Here is a 19282-nt window from a genome sequence, read left to right as displayed (position 1 = left end):
TCAACAGCTGGAACAAACGACAGTCCAAGGATGGATTAAACTCTTTACAATCGACAATTACGAGCGTTGTTGAATATCCGACTCATACAAGAATATTGGTTAAACCAAAACCCAAATAACGAAAATTCTCTTCTTTGAAATCAAATTGTATTTTTTCAAGGGGTTTTTGTAATATTGAAAACTTCATGTTGTGTCCAATTTCTATTTGTAGAAAAAGTGCAAACTGTTCATACAATGTTACCTGCAAGGCTTAATGGCCCATAACACCGTGACGAACTCGTCAAGTATTGTGTGATTGCTCATCTTCGTGTTTGCGTTTGTAGCGGTTTTATTCTCATTTATTTTAATCACATGGCTGGGCACCCTTGTTAAATATAAAAGTAGTGCGATGTTTTCTTAGGTAGGTTAGTTGGTCTATGGCTGCGGCCAATTATAAATGTGACTTATCAAAGGTCATCAGCTTGTGTTATTACTATTAGCGTGACGATGCTACACAGTATATACGTTACTCACAGTTAAAGGGGTTGCGGTTGGCCGTAAACGTAAAATTTAGCCTGGCTTCATGAACGAGAGAATTTTCGTTACATCTTTCAAAGTTTTATCAATTGTCTTTGCTGTTTATTAAAGTGCTACTTATATCATAAAGAGGAATCCTGATTGTGTTATAGGCCTATATTAAGCAAAGAAACTTTCCGTGATACAGCTTAAATTTTGGGACCACGCCATGGACTAGAAAGTAGTTATAATTGTGTATCTGGTTTACGAATGAAATTATTTAAGCCTGAAACCAAGCTCGTTGTTATCAATTTACAAGTTAAGGGAATAGCTGGTGCCATTGCAAAAGCTTTGTGCTGATGAAGAATATTTTGCTTTATATCTTAGTGGGTAAATAAACCGGGGTAGTTTAATTAATTAGGCAGCCAGTAGTCACTATAACTGTCAAACAAGTCAAGTCAAACTGTCGTCAGTATGAAGCGTTTTGGTTGTGTTATGGACGAGGCTGGTCGCCTTTGCTAATTTTGACCTCTGGCAGAAAAAAATGACGACGAGTCGGTAAATATGATGCTGTGTCCATAACATAAATGCACCGACTCATGATAATTCTGGTTGGCTATTGTTCGAAAATCGTATACCCAACTCATCCCAAGCAGCAGTATATTATCGTCTCAGCTTTACACACATAAAAGTCAAGAAACCTATTTATGTATTTTAGGTTCGGTCGCGCCCGCATCCAAATAAACCTGACTGTGTTTAGCATAGAATGAACAAAACTTCAAAGCTGTCATTTCCTTTTTAGCAAGTGACCATCCAAGGAAGTCGACCGGAGGTTATGTTACCGTGACGGCAGGCCAGAAAAGAGATAATTTATAACGTGTAAGTGCAATAAAATAGCACGTCATTATGCTAATAGACGACTATTGTGACGGAGGGCAGCGCTATCTGCTGTCAGAAGTACGTCAACCAATTATTTGAACAGGTAATCAATTAAATCAGTAAACGCTAATTTAAATCAATTTATTCCATTTTCAAACAATATTTATGGAATGATGTTACAAATAAAAATTAATAATCATTAAGATCTTTATTGTAATGCAGCAGTTAGAGTTGGAGGTGACAGGAAACGTATTTAATATATTCATATTCAAATATTTTGGGACGGCCTATTTCGAATAAGGGCGATTTGAGTTTATTTTCTTTTGAAAATAGGACGTCTGATCTTTGGATTATTTTTAAATGTAAATGCTCTTAAATTATGCAAACACATATAAATAATTGAATCAATAAAGACTGAATAAAATAATGACAAAAATAATAACTTTTGTAAGCCTCACCATACCAAGTTTAATCTGAGCAATATGACCAACATCATGTTGAAAACAATTTCCAATCCTAAAGACCCATGAAGAATTATAGCCAAAGTGAAAATAAAGCATGTAGCTTATAGGTAAAATAGGTTGAATTTCTGGCCAATTTATTTCCAATATAAACTAATTTGGTGTTACTTTTTACTCCAAAAACAAATTAGGCTATCATGTAAGCTTACTGGGCATATAGTAACATCATCGTGGTGATGAAAAAAATATTCTTCATCAGCACAAAGCTTTTGTCATGGCACCAGCTATTCCCTTAACTTGTAAATTGATAACAACGAGCTTGGTTTCAGGCTTAAATAATTTCATTCGTAAACCAGATACACAATTATAACTACTTTCTAGTCCATGGCGTGGTCCCAAAATTTAAGCTGTATCACGGAAAGTTTCTTTGCTTAAAATAGGCCTATAACACAATCAGGATTCCTCTTTATGATATAAGTAGCACTTTAATAAAGAGCAAAGACAATTGATAAAACTTTGAAAGATGTAACGAAAATTCTCTCGTTCATAAAGCCAGGCTAAATTTCACGTTTACGGCCAACCGCAACACCTTTAAGTGTGAGTAACTTATATACTGTGTAGCATCGTCACGCTAATAGTAATAAAACAAGCCGATGACCTTTGAAAAGTCACATTTATAATTGGCCGCAGCCATAGACCAACTAACCTACCTAAGAAAACATCGCACAACTTTTATATTTAACAAGGGTGCCCAGCCATGTGATCAAAATAAATGAGAATAAAACCGCTACAAACGCAAACACGATGATGAGCAATCACACAATACTTGACAAGTTCGTCACGGTGTTCTGGGCGATTACCAACGTTTGAGCAGTTCGCTCTTTTACTACAAATAGAAATGGAACACAACATGAAGTTTTTAATATTACGAAAACCTCTTAAGAAAATACAAGTTAATTTCTAAGAAGAGAATTTTCGTTATTTGGGTTTTGGTTTAACCAATATTCTTGTATGAGTCGGATATTCAACAACGCTCGTAATTGTCGATTGTAAAGAGTTTAATCCATCCTTGGACTGTCGTTTGTTCCAGCTGTCGAGCAAAGCTCCTCTTTCATTGTTTTTAGGATTTTTTTTGTCGTTTTCGTGACGAATCATTTTGAATCTGAAGTATATCAACAAAATAATTAGACTATCATTAATCTTTTAGAATTACGATAAGCATGGTCATCCACATTTCTTTACCGTATATAGTCGTCTGGAGGTCTGTATATCGAAAAGCGACCTATCCAAATAATTCTTGCGTTTATATCGTCGTCTTCAGCGCCCCAGCCCTATTTTCAAAGCATTGAATCAGAAAACGACTAGTCTATAACTTATACGCCTTAATTAACCTAGATTTCAATCGGGTTTGTTATGCGATAAATAGTGAAAATTCAAATGATATACTATTTGGAAGCGAACATTCGGCTAAAAGAGAAAGTATTGTTTGCGTTTTAGCAATAGATATGGCTTCTTCATTGTTTATTTTGCTCTTAGGCCAAACATACATACGTAATAAGCATTGGAAAATCCATTAAGTTTTTGAAACTGTTCGTTTGTCATTCCGATCACTCCACCCACTGTCATCCCGCAACAAAATCGATAGTTAAATTTGTCAATACGGTGCGACAAATGCAGCACTTCATTTCCACCTATTTGGCAACAAAACACACCCTTTAATGCTTTCCATGTGTAAGAAGCAGCACGTACTCGTGAAATTTCGCACCAAAATGTCAGATTATCCATAAAGATGGCATATTGCAAATATTGTTGTCTGATATAGATTAATTTATAGCGTAGGCTATAAAAGTCTGTATATGTACTAGCAAAATATAAATTAGTTGAGGACAGAAGAGGAATTTACGGGATTTCGTTTGAAATGCTGCATCCCTTCAGATTCATTGCAATTCAATATATACAACTCCTCGACCATTGGTTCTCTTCGCTTGATCACATTTCAAATACAATAATACTGTACGTTATAATTTATGGTGTTCTATAAAATTATAGCTCATCATATTCCAACAACTACTTTTGCTACTTTCGGAAATACCAGATTAAAATGCGATGTCTGTTGGTGCCATGGCAAGTAGGGAACCATTGCATGTATATATATATATTGTAGTTCAATTGAATACCTTCTTTTATTAAAAGAAGTTTATAAAAGCAGTTTGCTATTCTTACCAGGGCCGGATTTAGGGGAAGGGTCTCATGAGGCCCCCACCTATTTTTCAGCCAGGTACATTGTGTCGCAAATAACCAAAAATACACTGTTTTGCCTTATTTTGACCTTTAATTTACCCAGCATTTATTGCATTGCGTGGTTATTTCGTTGCAATAGTTTTAAACAGGACTGGAAAATGTTATTTTTTTAAAGCTAAAACTAATTAAAAGCCGACTACTCGCGTCGATGACTCAAAAAGGACTCGCTAAGACGACGTATTAATGGAGGGGGCCATAATTGTTACAGACTGCAGTTGTGATCTGAAGATGGGCTCAAACCCAACCCACAAAAATCCATAGCCCAGGCCATTTCAACTTGCAGCCCAGCGAAAGGAAAGACGGAAATTACAAAAGAAAAACGCAAAATAATTTTTGTATCTCGTCGGTCCCACATTTCTCCAACTCTGTATTCAACATAAAGAAAATAGCTGAACAAAAATGTGAAATTTTGTCTCCTATAATGAAGACTGTACGACTTCATATGACGCACGGAGCTATAAATGGAAATGGGCTGCCCTCGAAATGAAAGTGCGCTGGCCTTAGCATTGAAATGAGCTGGGCTTAAGCCCATTTCTCAGTCAAAAATCTCTCTCCATAATTGGGGCATAGCCCCCTATAATGAACTCAATTTGTGGAGACTATAGGCGTTTCCACGTCTTTTTGTTCATTTTTTTTCCTTTGCGACATCTCATCGGTTATATTGCTGAAATAACCACTGCCATACTGTGCTCAAGTGTACTGTATACTGCCAAGTACGATGGTATGACACCAAAGCTTGAGCATTTTTATAAAACAAGAACATGATTGGCTTATCTTCAAACACAACAGGTTGCTTGTCGTTCTGGTTATCCAGCATCTTACTTACTTTCCACTTAAAGTTTACTAATGAGCTTACTTTGGACAATGCAAATGGAGCATTGTAGTTGCTGATACAGAGTTGTTATCTGTTTGATCGAGTTGTAAAAGCAAAATAAGGCTATTCATGTAGTGTAGTCTAAAACAGCTGCTGAAAGGAAATACAGTACGTACAAAACTCATTGTGAAGTGAGTACGGCTACGGTTCCTACCGATTACAAGCTCTGTTGATTAAATACCTTTGAAATACGTCAAGATATATTTGAATATTTTATTTCTTTGGTCAAGAAAGCATTAAAAGTTCGTTGATGTCACTAATCGTGGGGTAGCCTACTATTGAAACGTGTAGTTATTTTCTAAATGTTTTTGGGGCAAATCTCTTTCAGCAGATCGGCGTGAAAATGCCTTTCAGAAAAACGTCAATATCTTAAAACATTTTCAGTGAGTCTGCCTTTTGCTTTCCTAGACACCATTTTATGCTAACACTATAGCGCGGGGGTGCTCAAATGGCGGATCTCGATCCGGATCCGGATCTTTTCAACTTTTTGTGTGGATCATTTTTCTCACTGAAACAATCTTGCAGATGTAGCACACTTCACTTTTGACTTTTACAAAGTTATTAATATGTTGTAGGTCCTACAATGTAGGGCACATTTACATAAATAAAGCACCGTAAAAATTAAAGCATGTCCAATATGTTTACTATTCGTATTTAGTGGATCATCATGTTGTCAGGTTTGGTGGATCATGGCAGAAATCATATATAGCTATAGCGTATTTAGGGATTGGGCATTAGACCATAGCCTACCCCCTCACAAACCTAACGCTTTTAAGCCATAGGCCGTTTTACGTTTGCAATCTTTCGTTCATTGTATTTCTTTGTTTGCTGGTACTTATTAGTTACACCTAACACAGAAAAACGTGTAAGATTAATAGGCAGGTTGACAGTGTTTCAAAATTATATGTTATTTCATAATTAATTAATTATAATGTAATTTACATAATCGATGTGTACGGTCTTACAAGTTGGACATGCCCTCTCAAAAGTGAACCGTATAATCTAACTGCTTTAGGCTATTGTCCAAACAGATATGAAAATACATCTCGTTTAAGGCCTTTTGCAGGGTATTTGAGGGGTAAATATTTGCGCTTTCTGCATTTTGGGCAAAGTAGACAAGTTTGAGAAATTTAAAACCAAATTCTAAAAGCCTTTTGGTTCCACTCAACCCTAAATATACCACTGCATGCTAACTATACACATACAAAAAGGTGTTGAAGTCCATAAAGCTAAACTTGGTACCTATTTGCACTTATATTACAATTTTTTAAAGAAAGGGCCCCCACCAATGCTGGGCCCCAGGGCACTCCACCATGTAAATGCACAGGTAAATGAAAATGTGTCTTACCTCTACATCTGTACAACGTTCGATCATCTTCGCTTACTGTGTCAACATCGTGAAAGAAGAAGCATTTGGGATGCAATGTTGTGTCGTTATGGGCATAAATAAAACCAGTATTCATGAGTTGTCCCTTGTTAAATATTTGATCATCGTCTTGCTCCACCACAAATATACGGTAACGTGCCTGTTGTCGTTGAAGAATACCGTGGATGTAATAGAGGAAAAACCTATGTTAGATGAAGGTAAACTAAACGCTCAAGTAAGGCCGGTCTTAGAAAAAGGCTACAATACCAAAAAGAAATAACCTGTCAATCTTCGTTGTGGTCTGACAAAAATGTTGGGCCAGTGAAATCTTAGACGTTTATTTTAATTATGTCAAACCGCGCTTATAACAATCTATATATTAACAATAAATAATCAAAACCACCTTAAATGTTCCTCTCTATCCCTAAAAGGAATTATAATGGCAAGAGTGTTCTCTGTGCGGCAATTGCTGGGCCCAGGGTAATATCCACCATTTTCTAGCGTTGGATATGCAGCGGCAATTTCTTCAAACGTGGGTGGCCAATTGGAATCGTTTTTTTCTGCACCTGTTGCATGCAGTGACAGTAAAGATGCATTTTGTGAAAGTATCACTACTGGTGTTCATCATTATTGTATAGAGGAATTACTTCATGCAAGATTTAAATGTGAACACTCATAATGGTGCTAATTAAATGTTTTAACTGATTCGGACGTTTTAATGTTTCGATACTCTTTATAACATAATTACAGTATATATCTATATGATACTGATATATATCTATATGATCTAGACGAAAATTCTTCCCAGGTTAATTATTTGGAGTTCAAATGAATATCTAATTGTTAGATCACTTGCTACTTGTTGTGACAGTCACAATTTAAAAACATATACAAGCTCGTGTTTTACACAAATTTACAAAAATTTATATTAAATAGAAAATATTAAACATCAATTAATTTTAAATAAACTTTTAAAAAATAGTATCAAATCAAACAACTATTGTTTATAAAAACAGAAATACGTTTTGATAAACCCAAGTTTTATATTAAGCATGGTTGCATCTAATACTCGACAGGTAATAAGTAATTGATTTTAGCTGCTAATTTTCTTTAGAATTACTCAATGTATTAACTTATAATTCCTTTAAAATTATCATGATTTTAAAACAAAATTAGTAATAAATTAATCACTGTAGAATCTGCAGCCAATTTCACATTTTCAATTATTAACTCGATAATACCAAACGATTACGAAACTCATATTATTTATTTGCTGGCGAAAACTCCCGAGAGGTCGTGTATGACCAATTTACACGGACAAAATATCAAAGATTTGTTTGATTCGATTTACACGGACATTGATTTGTGTGGTTAAACCGTAAAATCACCGGTTAACCAAAGTAATAATAATAGAAACGAGGGAAGTCATGCGTAGATCAACATTGTGGGCAGAAGAATAATTTCGGTTTGGAGATAAAGCCAACCAGTAAACCGTTAAACCATATGTTCCATTAAGGATGTTGCCCAGAAAATAGCTCTATTGTGTTCAGTTTTAGTAGTATAGGTATCGAATTTCTTCGAACACACGTCTCCATCAACAATGAAGAAAGTAAAACTATTCCAGCCTACGCCTTCTATTACACAATTCATGAAGACAGTGCGGTGCTGACAATCATTGAATGAAACGTTCAATAAAGCGGTCGAAAGTATAAACGTTTTACTGACTTGCTGTATTTACAGAAATAGTAATAATTTATCAGTCCTGAAAAAATACTACCACTGGCAAGTTACGCGAAGCTTTTCAGTTGCGATACAAGTCTTTAATTTATAACTTTTGAAACTGGTTATAAGTTTTATACACCGGTAGATATGTAGGCTATAGCTGTTGTACAAATTACCTTCAAAATTGACTCCAACTGGACCTTTTAACAAAGGTGATTCATCTGGACATGGAATATCAGCAGTCCTCGAAGCGGACGTTGTATGTTCGAAGGAAAGGGAAATCGAATTTAAATTCACATCATGGATGTTGCTATCAGCATAAATTTCTGATCCCACTTGGTCAGAAAACGTCTGAGTCTTGTCATTTGTAACATTGTATTTGATACGTTTTTTCAAAGATAAATTCTTCTTTACATATATCTCTATGGTGACAAAATTCATCCCGAGATAGAAAGTCGCTAACAACAATACAGCAACTACACATTGTTTTCGACAAAAAACGCCTCCTAGGTTTTTCATTCTATATTCAGTTTCTCATAAAAGCACAAAAATTCAAATTGACCAAACCAATTCAAAAGCACAGGCCTACGGTTCTAAAGCGTGTATAGCGTTTAACGTATATCTGACACTCCTTTGTTAAAGTCACACTGACGTAGACAAATTTTACAATTCGATCACTGCCCCACTGCATTCTTGGATTATTTATTTTCTGGGCGCCCGAAGGACATATTACTGTTCAAATATTTCTTGCTTTGTAATACAATGAAATTCATGTACCGTGCATAAATACAGTGAAAGGTTGTTAAACGTTTTACAATTGATGGGCTTTTTAAGTCATGTTTAAGTCATTGTTCAGCCATAAACATGTTTTGTAGGTTACACAAGGCTATAGTCTGGCAATATAATCTCTCCAAATTCAGACCATACATTTTGGTGACTGAAAGCACTTTGGTCGCTTCGCCTACACTAGTGGTTCTCAACCTGTTTTGGCTTACGGCACCCTGCAAACAACCAAAATATTTGGCGGCACCCACAGTCAAACGAAAAACTTTCTGCATTAAATAAAAATAATTTTCGCAACCGTTTCCCTGGCCTAGTTATTAGTGCGCAATAACTTGCGGCACCCTTGCGAAACGTAAATGGCACCCTAGGGTACCGCGGCATCCCCGGTTGAGAACCATTGCCCCTATCAGTCTGGCTGATATGCTGAAAAGTTGTTCTACTTAGTTGAAAATTGCTGACTTGCTTAGTAATTCAAAAGAGTGCAATGCAGAAACCAGTTACAAAAATAAATCTAATGGCATAACAATCACGTTGTCTTGACAAAAAACAGTACAAATATCTTTCTTATACCTCTATTTGTTATATGTATTTTTAAATGTATATGTGACCATACACGATATTACTCTTATAGTCGTATTGCTATAATGCTTTTTTTAAGAGCAAAATCTTTTATATGATTCTTTTTTAAATTTGACACGAAAAGTCACAAAAACCAAAGGTGTTTAACGAAATATTTTAAAGAATTGAGAATACCTTACGTTTTGTATAAGCTTTATAACTCGCTTGCCATTAGCTTACTAGTGTTTCGAATTATTTAATTGACAGAAATAGCTTTGGTTGAACTGTTTTGCTTTTGTAAGAGATTCCTAAACGTTCTTTCTTCAATCCCAACAGAAAGAAGCGTGATCGTAACTCTGTCGCTGTCTATAGACTTAAACGTCTCGTCATTGTTATCCTTTGACGTCTTTTTTACAAACCTCATAAAAAAACTTATAACTGCCAGAATTGGCTAGATAGTGTAAGTTAGAACAAATGCTTGTAAAAAATTATAATCAAACAAAACGTATGTACTGAAGAATGACCTGGCAATTTATTGACCAACGTGGAGCATAGTAATTTTTAAGAAACAAACTGAGCTCTGTAGCTCTTTTAGTAATTTTGCTATGAACCATCGAATCTTGCGGCCTCTAAAACAGGTTCAATGGCAATAGAGCTAACTTGATTTTGTTTATTTCAAGGCTTTCACTAACTCGAAGCAACTTCACTGGTACCGACAAATATTTTATTAAAATGCATGTAAACAACTAACTACTACTTAAAGCTTTTCACAACTCGGGTTGAGACGGTGACGACCCTGTAAGTTCTAAGGTTGGAGATACAAAGTATACGCAAATAGAACAGACCGACAGTACAAATTTGAAACTCACAATTAAATCAGTGGAATCAATTACTTGTTTTAAGATCCTATGATTTATTAAAGGATAATTAAAATATTTTAGGTTATTGTTGGTTAAAAAAAATCTTTTAACTTAAAAAAAGTTTTAACTAACAATAAAAATGTAAAAATGAGTTTAAATTTTAATAAATCCATATCACGTCAAGGAGATTTTTACATATTTAAATAAAATTACTTTTATACATATTCTAAATTATCTAACTAAAGAATCTTTTAAAAATCAAATAATTTTAAATAAATTCAAAAAAATAATATAATCCAAACTAAATTTTATTTGTTTCATTCATAACCCAATGATGACTATGAAAAGCAAAATATGTGAAAAAAACTCAAACAAATTCACAAAAACCAAATCATACAAAATCGATTGAATGTAAAGAAGTTCAATTAAAGTTAATTTAAACAAATCCAGAAACGTTCCTTAAAATTCTAACAAAGTTATAAGAGTCTACTTAACTTTGATTAGATTTATTTGAATTAGAATCACGCCGATTGAATCGTAAATTACCAATAATTACCGTTATCGGTTATTTTACTGTTATCAAAAATTTCCTTGAGAAAAGTTTTACGAAGCAAAGTATAATGTAAGTTATTTAATCACAGTTACAGAAAATTTTATTTAAAAAGTCCCAATTAAAGAACGGGTTTTATTCCTAAAACCTTCGCTTGCGTAGCCTATAGATTATAATAACTTATACACTAAAAGGTCTACGCATATAACATAGGCTACTTGTGATCGTTGTCAACAGTGTACTCAAAACAGGAAATAACTAAAACTGAATTAGACAATACCGAAATAACCAGAATGGAGCTGACCAAATTGAAAAACACCAATTTATGTTTTGTTTTTTTTAATGTGGGCGATAATATTAGTTAATTTGGTTTTCGAAAATGTTGTTTTCCAACTTTAGTTAAAATTTTTCTGTTTCCAAATTTCTGTTCTGATTATTTAAATTTTGGTTAATTCTGTTTTAGTATAATTTTGCACAAGAATTTCACAGCTTCCGTTTTTATTCATATTCATCAATTCGTATGTCTCGGCGGAGCGTAGAAGAACAACGACAAAAAAACGGCAAATCTTTGGATTGTAGACCTATAGTTTCTTCGAGTGCTAACAGGATTCAAGCATTAATTTCATAAAATCAAAATTGAATTTTTTTTCATTAAAAATTAGTTTTCTAAAAATAAAACTTAACAGCGTCAGAAAATTAAACTAGCCCATACCGACCCTCTCGCCATTCTTTGACCCTTTGTGCTGCCAAGAAGGAGATCCAAAATCTTGCATTTTACGTAAAAAATCATGCAATGATGTATGGTGAGACAATCACAATTCAAACCGACTAATACTGGAAGGAACGTCGATATTGGTATAGTTGGGCAGTACCGCGGTACTATAGTACCGAATTACTGCACCACGGTACTATTTCAGTACGGCTACCGGTACCGGGGCTTCCCACGGGACAGCCCCGTAAGTAAAAACTATAAGAAATTTAAGACTTGGACATGATGAACGTTCTAATCTATGGACGAATCTCATCTCCAGACATCATATCTGCGGTTTTCCAGCTACCGCTTTTTATTGCTGCAGCTTGTCAAACTCGAAAGCCAAAAGGTATTCGAAGGACTAAGCAGAAAACCAGAAATCATCTGCTATTAAAATACCTCAAAAGACTTTTGCATTCAACATAAAGTCTAAATTAAAACGCATGAAAAGCGACAAGACAACGCGTGAAAAGAGGCAATGCTGAGAAAGAGAGAGAGAGAGAATTTATTTCACCAGTTAAAGTACAGTAAAACTAAAATATCAAAATACAATTCAACACAATTGATTGGTGTGGGGCAGCGAAAAGACTTCACGGTCGTTCAGGTCAGTTGCCACAGATTCGATTGCAAAAAAAGTACTATGGAAACGGATAGAAAAAAAAGAGAAAAGAGAAAAACTGAAACTCTATTAATGAAATTAACACTTCAAAACAAAAATAGAGACACACCATAAAACCAACGGCAGAACATTTTCTTTTAACCAAATCAAAAATCAATAGCAATATGATGCAAAAGAAATCAACAACCATCACCCTATTCACATTTATCTGAACAGCACTTCCCTTGCACGAGTCCACTTCTCAATCGATATGAGAAATATTCATAGACTTAATTTTTACTGTTTTGGTGCGGGGCAAGAATAAGTTGTCCTTTGATGATCTAGTGTTATATTTGTGTACTGTTTGGATTTCTCTGAAATAGTCATTAAATATTTGGGGAAGAAGATTTGTGTAATAGTTATGCATGAATTTGCCCGTCTGTAATTGATAGATTTGAGATATGTTTAGAATATTGTTTGTTCTATAAAGTGTAGTTAGTTTGGTTATATTTGTTACTGTTGGTAATTAGTCTTCCTATTTTATTGTAAAAACATTTTATATTTCTGTGCTTAAATAGTAATTGTGTTGCTGTGTTAACACTTCATGCTGGAGCAGAGTAAAGATAGTAATAGGATTGTGTGCAGAGAATTTTTCGTTTGTGACATGAAAATTGAAATATTTTTTTGTTTAATTTTCCATTTTGTTTTTATCTAGGCTAGTCATTTATGTACCAGATGGAAATGTTTTATAATCCCCCGAGCAACAAGATGAAACGATAGCCATAGTACGCACGATTAATTTTAAACCCTGTGCACTTAGCAAACTTTCCAATCTAGCTTATTTATTTTATGTTTAGTCTGTGGTACAGCGGTGATGAAGAACATTGCTAGTTGATGGAATTTGCTCTAAGCTAATTGCATAATTCGAAGGGAGAATAGGTTTGACCTTGACCATTGGCAGAAAGGCTTAAAACGTGAATGATAGGTCTAACTTGGACATATTTAAATCTAAGTTATTCAGACTTAATCAACCAAACAGTAGAGTTCAACTTCAATGCTGCAAATTTGTCCATTATTGGTCAAATGAAAGCAACCACAAAATAAACCTCAAACCAGGCAAAAATCTGTTCTCTGGTTGCCATCTGAATGATGTTGAACATTGGCGGTGATCCGGACTGCAGAGTATGTCCATTTTCAGCATGATCTTGCATGCACCAAGCAGCTAAAAATGAAAAGGTGTGCAAAAATCTTCGTACACAATGGAAGTGCGCAAGTACACAGTGAGGTCTGGATGTACACTGTTTCACTTATTCAATCAATTGAAAATTGAGTGCACAGAAGTTCTGTACAAGTCATTAAGTGCAAAATAACGCACCTTAAGTATGGGACTGAAGCTCGTGAAAACCAGTATTGAGTGTGCCTATGGCTATGCCAACTCTGCAGTCTGGGTGGTGATCCCTAATTTATAGACTACAATTGCATATTGTTAATGGTTCCAACTAAAAGAATTCTTTGTTGTTCATATGTGCATAGATAGGATATGCAAACTTAGTCAGTTTATATGCGCCTCAATTAAAAGGTGGATTTGAATACTTCAAAAGCTAAATGTAAATTTACCTCCTTTTGAGTATATTTTTGAATTATTTGATTAGAAAAGAACAACAAATGGAAATATTTTACCCACATGCCACATCATGCAAACAAAGTCTCCCACTGCTAAATTTTAAGAACCAGAATTAGGATAATTTTGTTGGTATCAGCATCGTAGTCAGTAAATATTTGTAATCATTCCAAAACTGGTTGAAACACACGCCATCTTTGTGCTTCATTATAAATTGTAAGAGTAATGTACATAACTAAAGGTGATTTTCAAAATTAATTTTGTATTTAACATTATATTTGCAGGTTTTGCTGCATAAACGTTTTAATAGATATGCCATTAACTGTAATTGGATTTGAAGGCAGTGCTAACAAATTGGGCATTGGCATAGTTAGAGACGGTGTTGTATTTTCCAATCCACGCCATACGTATGTCACACCACCTGGTAAAGGATTCTTGCCACGTGAAACAGCTAAACATCACAGAGAATGGATGCTAAACGTGTTGAAGTATTGTCATGCAAAATTTTCCACAAACCGTTACACTTTAAATGATATGAAGGACATCTATTTAGATAAATAATGTCCATTTTTGTTTGAAGGCAAGCACTGACTGATGCAGGATTGACACATGTCGATATTGATTGTGTTGCTTATACAAAGGGCCCAGGCATGGGAGCACCACTTGTTTCTGTAGCTGTTGCTGCGCGAACTGTGGCGCAGTTGTGGAATAAGCCACTTATTGGTGTTAACCATTGTATTGCTCACATTGAAATGGGTCGACTTATAACCTCGGCTGACAACCCTACTGTACTCTATGTGTCTGGAGGAAATACTCAAGTATATAAATGATTTATAATATGTAAACATTATTAAAGTATAATGCATATGGTATTTTTTTAGAAGGTTTTCTGTCAGTTTGCAATGAAGTTTATCCATATCAATTTTTCCATGTTTAGGTAATAGCTTATTCTGAAAGACGCTATCGTATCTTTGGGGAGACTATTGACATTGCTGTAGGTAATTGCCTGGATCGCTTTGCAAGGATTATTCAGATATCAAATGATCCAAGCCCAGGTTATAATATTGAACAATTAGCTAAAAAGGGAAACAAATTTCTGCAGCTCCCCTATACTGTAAAGGGGATGGATGTTTCTTTCACAGGTGTATTATTAGTTTTTACATGACAAAATGTTTAGTTTGAATTTAATGTCTACTCTGGAACGATTTACACGCGATGATGTAAATCACAAGTAAAGTAAACCAAAAATAGTTGTAAATATAATAGCAAACTAATTGTAATAACATTTCCATGGAATTTGCAGGGATCTTGTCATTTATTGAAGACGCAGCAAAAAACAAGACTTTGATGGCGGAATATACTCCTGCAGATTTGTGTTTTTCTCTTCAAGAAACACTATTTTCCATGTTAGTTGAAATCACTGAGCGTGCAATGGCTCACTGTGGTTCACAGGAGGTTATGATTGTTGGTGGTGTTGGTTGTAACCTGAGATTGCAGGTATAAAGGGGTTTTATACCGGGTTATAGCAGGGTTACTCTTGTTTAGTTTATGCTTTTAACAGAACTCAGTTCATTTCAATTTATCACATTTCACAGCTCCTATAAATAATACATAACTGGGCTGAAATGCCCAAGTTCAGCATCAAATCTATTTAAAAATTCTGATTGTTGCATGTTTTTTCTTCTTTGTAGGAAATGATGGAAATTATGGCAAATGAAAGAGGAGCAAAACTGTATGCCACAGATGAACGATTTTGTATTGATAATGGTGCCATGATTGCTCAGGCTGGGTTTGAAATGTACAGAACTGGGCTAAAAGATGCTACTTACGAAGATTTACTTGAAGAATCTTGGTGTACACAAAGGTTTAGAACAGATGAAGTAGAAGTAACATGGAGAGACCCTTGAAAAAGATTTCAGTTCAGTGATATTTTTCAATGAAAGCATCTTATGAGCCACTAGCCAACTTCAGTTTGCAGAATGATAAATCTATGTTTATGTCACTGTCTGCCATGTTTACTAAATATTGTCAATCTCTGCCCTATGTTGCATATAACCAGTTACTAAATTCCCTTTGAAACTGAATTTTTGATATTACAATGGCTTGTTTGCTGAAATGAACAATTACATTACTTTGAGTTATCGAAAGTTTGAGTTGTCTGGTTTTTATAAACGATTTTACTATATAGTCGTTTGAATAATTAGCACCAGTAAGGTTAATTATTATTGTTGTTGAGTTTTCGAAAATTTTAAATATGTGTTAACGAGTTTCTGCTTTAATTAACAGTGAACATAGCATATGTTATGCAGATGCTTCATTCTTTTATGAAGCAAAAGTCAACATTTGAAACATCAGTTTGTGTTGTGTTAGGTATTTTTTATAAGCAATTTCAATTATTTTTAACATCTTTGATGGTCATTTTGATACTCTTGTTATACTGGTTACTTATTTTGTATTCGTAAATATCTTTTATTTAGGAATAATTACATGAATAAGTAACTATGCAACATGATTGTATATAACCAACTTCATCGGTAAATAAGTTACTGACGTTATAAGAAACCACATGACAGCTAACCAAATTTATGTTTTAAAATTTAAATGATTAAGTACAGGAAACCAGCAACAGATTTTACACCCGTTGACCCGTTATTTTATATGTATGGCGAAAATTTACGGATGTTCATAAATACTTGCTATTAGATCCATAAAACCTATGTTATTTGTAATGTGTTGAGAAAAAGTATTTCATCAAATGAAGAGAAGTCATTTAAGAGCGAAATCTCCTTTACAAGACGTTCGGCTCGAGAGGCCGACGTTTTGATCAGCATTTGTTGGCGCCGGGCTCGCGATAACGCGGCCTGTGTAACATACCCAGTGGTGCTACTATTGTAATACCATGACAGTGTTTAGTTACGTTTTAAACAAAAAACAAAATCTTATTCCGTAGATTAAATCGAATAATTAGGTCTTTTTTAAGTTAATGTTGTTATTACGGTATGCTATATTGGTATTATGTTGTTTTTGGTATAAAAAACGTCTAGGTTCCAAATATTTACACGGATATTCTTTTCAAATTCAATAGGTTTAACAAATAATTTAGTTTACTTATATTGAGATAAGCTTGTTTTCAGGTTAAGTATTTGTATTAAGAATTTGCTATTGAAAAAACAAATCTACATTGTACGACTCACTCCTCATGCACTTTATTACTAACGTAAAAGACGAGGTCACACAAAGATAATTGTCGCCATGGGGCGGCGTCAAAACTTTTGACGTAACTTAACCATGCTTTCGTAGGACTGTTCAGGTAGCAAAGTGCGCGCTTAATATCGATTTACTGGCTTTATGATGATTATAAGAATAGCTTAAGTTTCAAACGATATCTAAGCTTAAACACTCATACGCCAGTTCAAGATAGTTGATATAGGCCTTGGTTATAGCTTAGCTTAGCCTATGCCTACAATGGTCATAGACATGAGATTAATCAACGTTCACGTTTAACTTGTTAACCTTCACGCCGATTTATAATAAATAAAAAAGGTGTCACTGCACGCCATCCCACTAAAATTTAGGCTATCTTTTTGCCATAGTGTAAAGTGTGGTACCTGTACGTACTAGCTATATCAACGTGTACACCGAACTTTCTACCTTCACGCCGATTTATAATAAATAATGAAAAGCTGGTTGTTTAAACGCCAGTTTATAATAAATAAACAAAGATTTTAGTCTTCTGTGCTTGCCGAAATACCGGACTGAAGAGTATGGCTGTGTTTGCTGAGATCCTGGGGAGTTCAGAAGCAAAATTCCGGTGTGCAAGGTAGCAGACAGATGTCCTCTTTGTCCTGCCCAAGTGCACAATAACGCAACTGAAATGCGCTACTAAACCTCACATAAAGCGATATTGGTTACGTCAATGCCACACTCTGCAGTCTGGGGGAGAAGAGCGATTTTTCGGGTCTAGTGCACAATCACAGGATGCCTTTGCATACTAGACCCCACTTACTCAAATTTTGACGTCATCTGGTTGTGCACTTCTGCACTAGACCTGTTCTTACTGTAAAAGTAAAAAATCAATATTCCTTTAAAAAAGTTTATTTAGAAAATCTGCCAACTTAAAAAACATGTGTATACTTTTTGACTATAAAAACTTACGAGAACATATCACAAAGGAGACGCTACTTTTTTATTTTACTTTTTTAGTATAAAAGGCCACCACGAATACACACCAGTTAGTTTGTTGCACACCTGAATTTTGCATCTGCTTCACCGAGAACTTGGTGAAAACCGCCAATTTCTGCAGTCTGCAACGCCTGTGATCTCAACAATTTAAATATTTTGTTACCTACCAAATTTCAGCTTTTTTCTTGGATAGATTGCATTTGTTAAATCCTTTTCTGTAAAACTACACACCTTTTTTGGTGATTACTACACATTGGTATATATCTAGCCCAGCGGTTCCCAAACTTTTCTAAAAATTTTGCCTGGCGGACAATTTGCAATTATTTTGATATTTTGCGGCCCCATAAAAATCAAAGAATGCTATAGGAAAAAATGCAAAAATACGGTAACGTAAATACGGTAAGCGTTTAATGGGATGGGTGCACTTGTTTTGCTGCAACTAACTCATCAATGTTTGGTTTGGTTTTGGATAGCGCAACTCTCATAACGTGTACTACATCCACCCTGTGAAACTGCTTTACGGACCCCAGTTTTGGAACCGCTGATCTAGCCTATCTGCTTAAAAATGTTGAGGAAGATTTTTTTGGATAAAATTTATTGCTTGCAACGTACATTAGCCAGACTGGTAAGCATGGTGCTTTTCGACAAAATCTCGAGGGTGCTGGACGACCAAAGTTGTGGTGAACGGGTGCTGGACGGCTAAAAGCAGTGTGCACTGGGTGCAAAATTATGCACCAGGTTGGCTATAAATAAAGAGAAAAATGGAAGAGCCAAAACCAGTATCTCCTCCTTTTTCAGTGATTGTGCTATTCCGAAGTTGATCTTAGATGCAGCAAGCAGAGTTTTCAAAAGTCTCAAGGGTACAGTTGCCATGCTTTCCGCTATGGCATATTAATGGCAATACTGTACATTATCCAGCACATAGAAATGAATAAAACATTTACCGTGGAGGCAAGTCTTGTTAGGTGAAAATGTTTGATTCGAGTGATTCAGTGTTTGTTTAATAAAAATATTCAAGAAACATTAAATTATTTAGTAAATATGTTCGGTCAATAAAGTCGATTTTTGGAATTTTAATCAGTCAATCTTTTTTACCTTTAATTTTAATTTTTGTTTTTAAGTCAATAAAAAGTCGCCCTAATATTGGTCCACAACATTACATAAAACTTGCAGCTTGAGTTCACCTGGGTAGCAAATCATTGGCGAAATTAAACTAAAATTAATGATTTACACCTTTTGGTTATTAACCAGAATGTTGCAATCACGGAATTATCTAAATAT

At 34.8% G+C, this 19282-nt stretch overlaps 2 protein-coding genes across 2 annotated transcripts; one reads left to right on the top strand and one right to left on the bottom strand.

Annotated features, from left to right (window-relative positions):
- Positions 1 to 2294: 2294 nt before the first annotated feature.
- LOC143472133 (beta-1,4-galactosyltransferase 1-like) lies at positions 2295 to 9022 on the bottom strand. Its single transcript, XM_076969939.1, has 6 exons — positions 8275 to 9022; positions 6780 to 6942; positions 6359 to 6579; positions 3387 to 3526; positions 3078 to 3166; positions 2295 to 2997 (listed from the first exon to the last, which is right to left on the bottom strand). The coding sequence occupies exons 1-6, from the start codon at positions 8615 to 8617 to the stop codon at positions 2814 to 2816; spliced, it is 1140 nt and encodes a 379-aa protein (XP_076826054.1). The 5' UTR covers positions 8618 to 9022; the 3' UTR covers positions 2295 to 2813.
- Positions 9023 to 14067: 5045 nt separating this feature from the next.
- On the top strand, positions 14068 to 16086 carry LOC143469709 (tRNA N6-adenosine threonylcarbamoyltransferase-like). The gene is made up of 5 exons (XM_076967503.1): positions 14068 to 14307; positions 14400 to 14637; positions 14757 to 14961; positions 15123 to 15316; positions 15511 to 16086. The coding sequence occupies exons 1-5, from the start codon at positions 14132 to 14134 to the stop codon at positions 15724 to 15726; spliced, it is 1029 nt and encodes a 342-aa protein (XP_076823618.1). The 5' UTR covers positions 14068 to 14131; the 3' UTR covers positions 15727 to 16086.
- The last annotated feature ends 3196 nt before the right edge of the window (positions 16087 to 19282 follow it).

This window comes from Clavelina lepadiformis, chromosome 1 (genome assembly GCF_947623445.1).
Source record: "Clavelina lepadiformis chromosome 1, kaClaLepa1.1, whole genome shotgun sequence".
NCBI classification, from domain to species: domain Eukaryota; kingdom Metazoa; phylum Chordata; class Ascidiacea; order Aplousobranchia; family Clavelinidae; genus Clavelina; species Clavelina lepadiformis.
The sequence above is the reverse complement of the archived record's forward strand: the minus strand, read 5'-3'. Positions and strand labels throughout refer to the sequence as shown.

Coding starts and splice junctions, on each gene's coding strand:
- LOC143472133 (XM_076969939.1), bottom strand. CDS start 8,617: ATGAAAAACCTAGGAGGCGTTTTTTGTCGAAAACAATGTGTAGTTGCT. Junction 6,580..6,779: donor GATAGAGAGGAACATTTAAG/GTGGTTTTGATT, acceptor CATCTAACATAG/GTTTTTCCTCTATTACATCC. Junction 2,998..3,077: donor CCTCCAGACGACTATATACG/GTAAAGAAATGT, acceptor GATATACTTCAG/ATTCAAAATGATTCGTCACG.
- LOC143469709 (XM_076967503.1), top strand. CDS start 14,132: ATGCCATTAACTGTAATTGGATTTGAAGGCAGTGCTAACAAATTGGGC. Junction 14,308..14,399: donor TGGATGCTAAACGTGTTGAA/GTATTGTCATGC, acceptor TTTTGTTTGAAG/GCAAGCACTGACTGATGCAG. Junction 15,317..15,510: donor GTTGTAACCTGAGATTGCAG/GTATAAAGGGGT, acceptor TCTTCTTTGTAG/GAAATGATGGAAATTATGGC.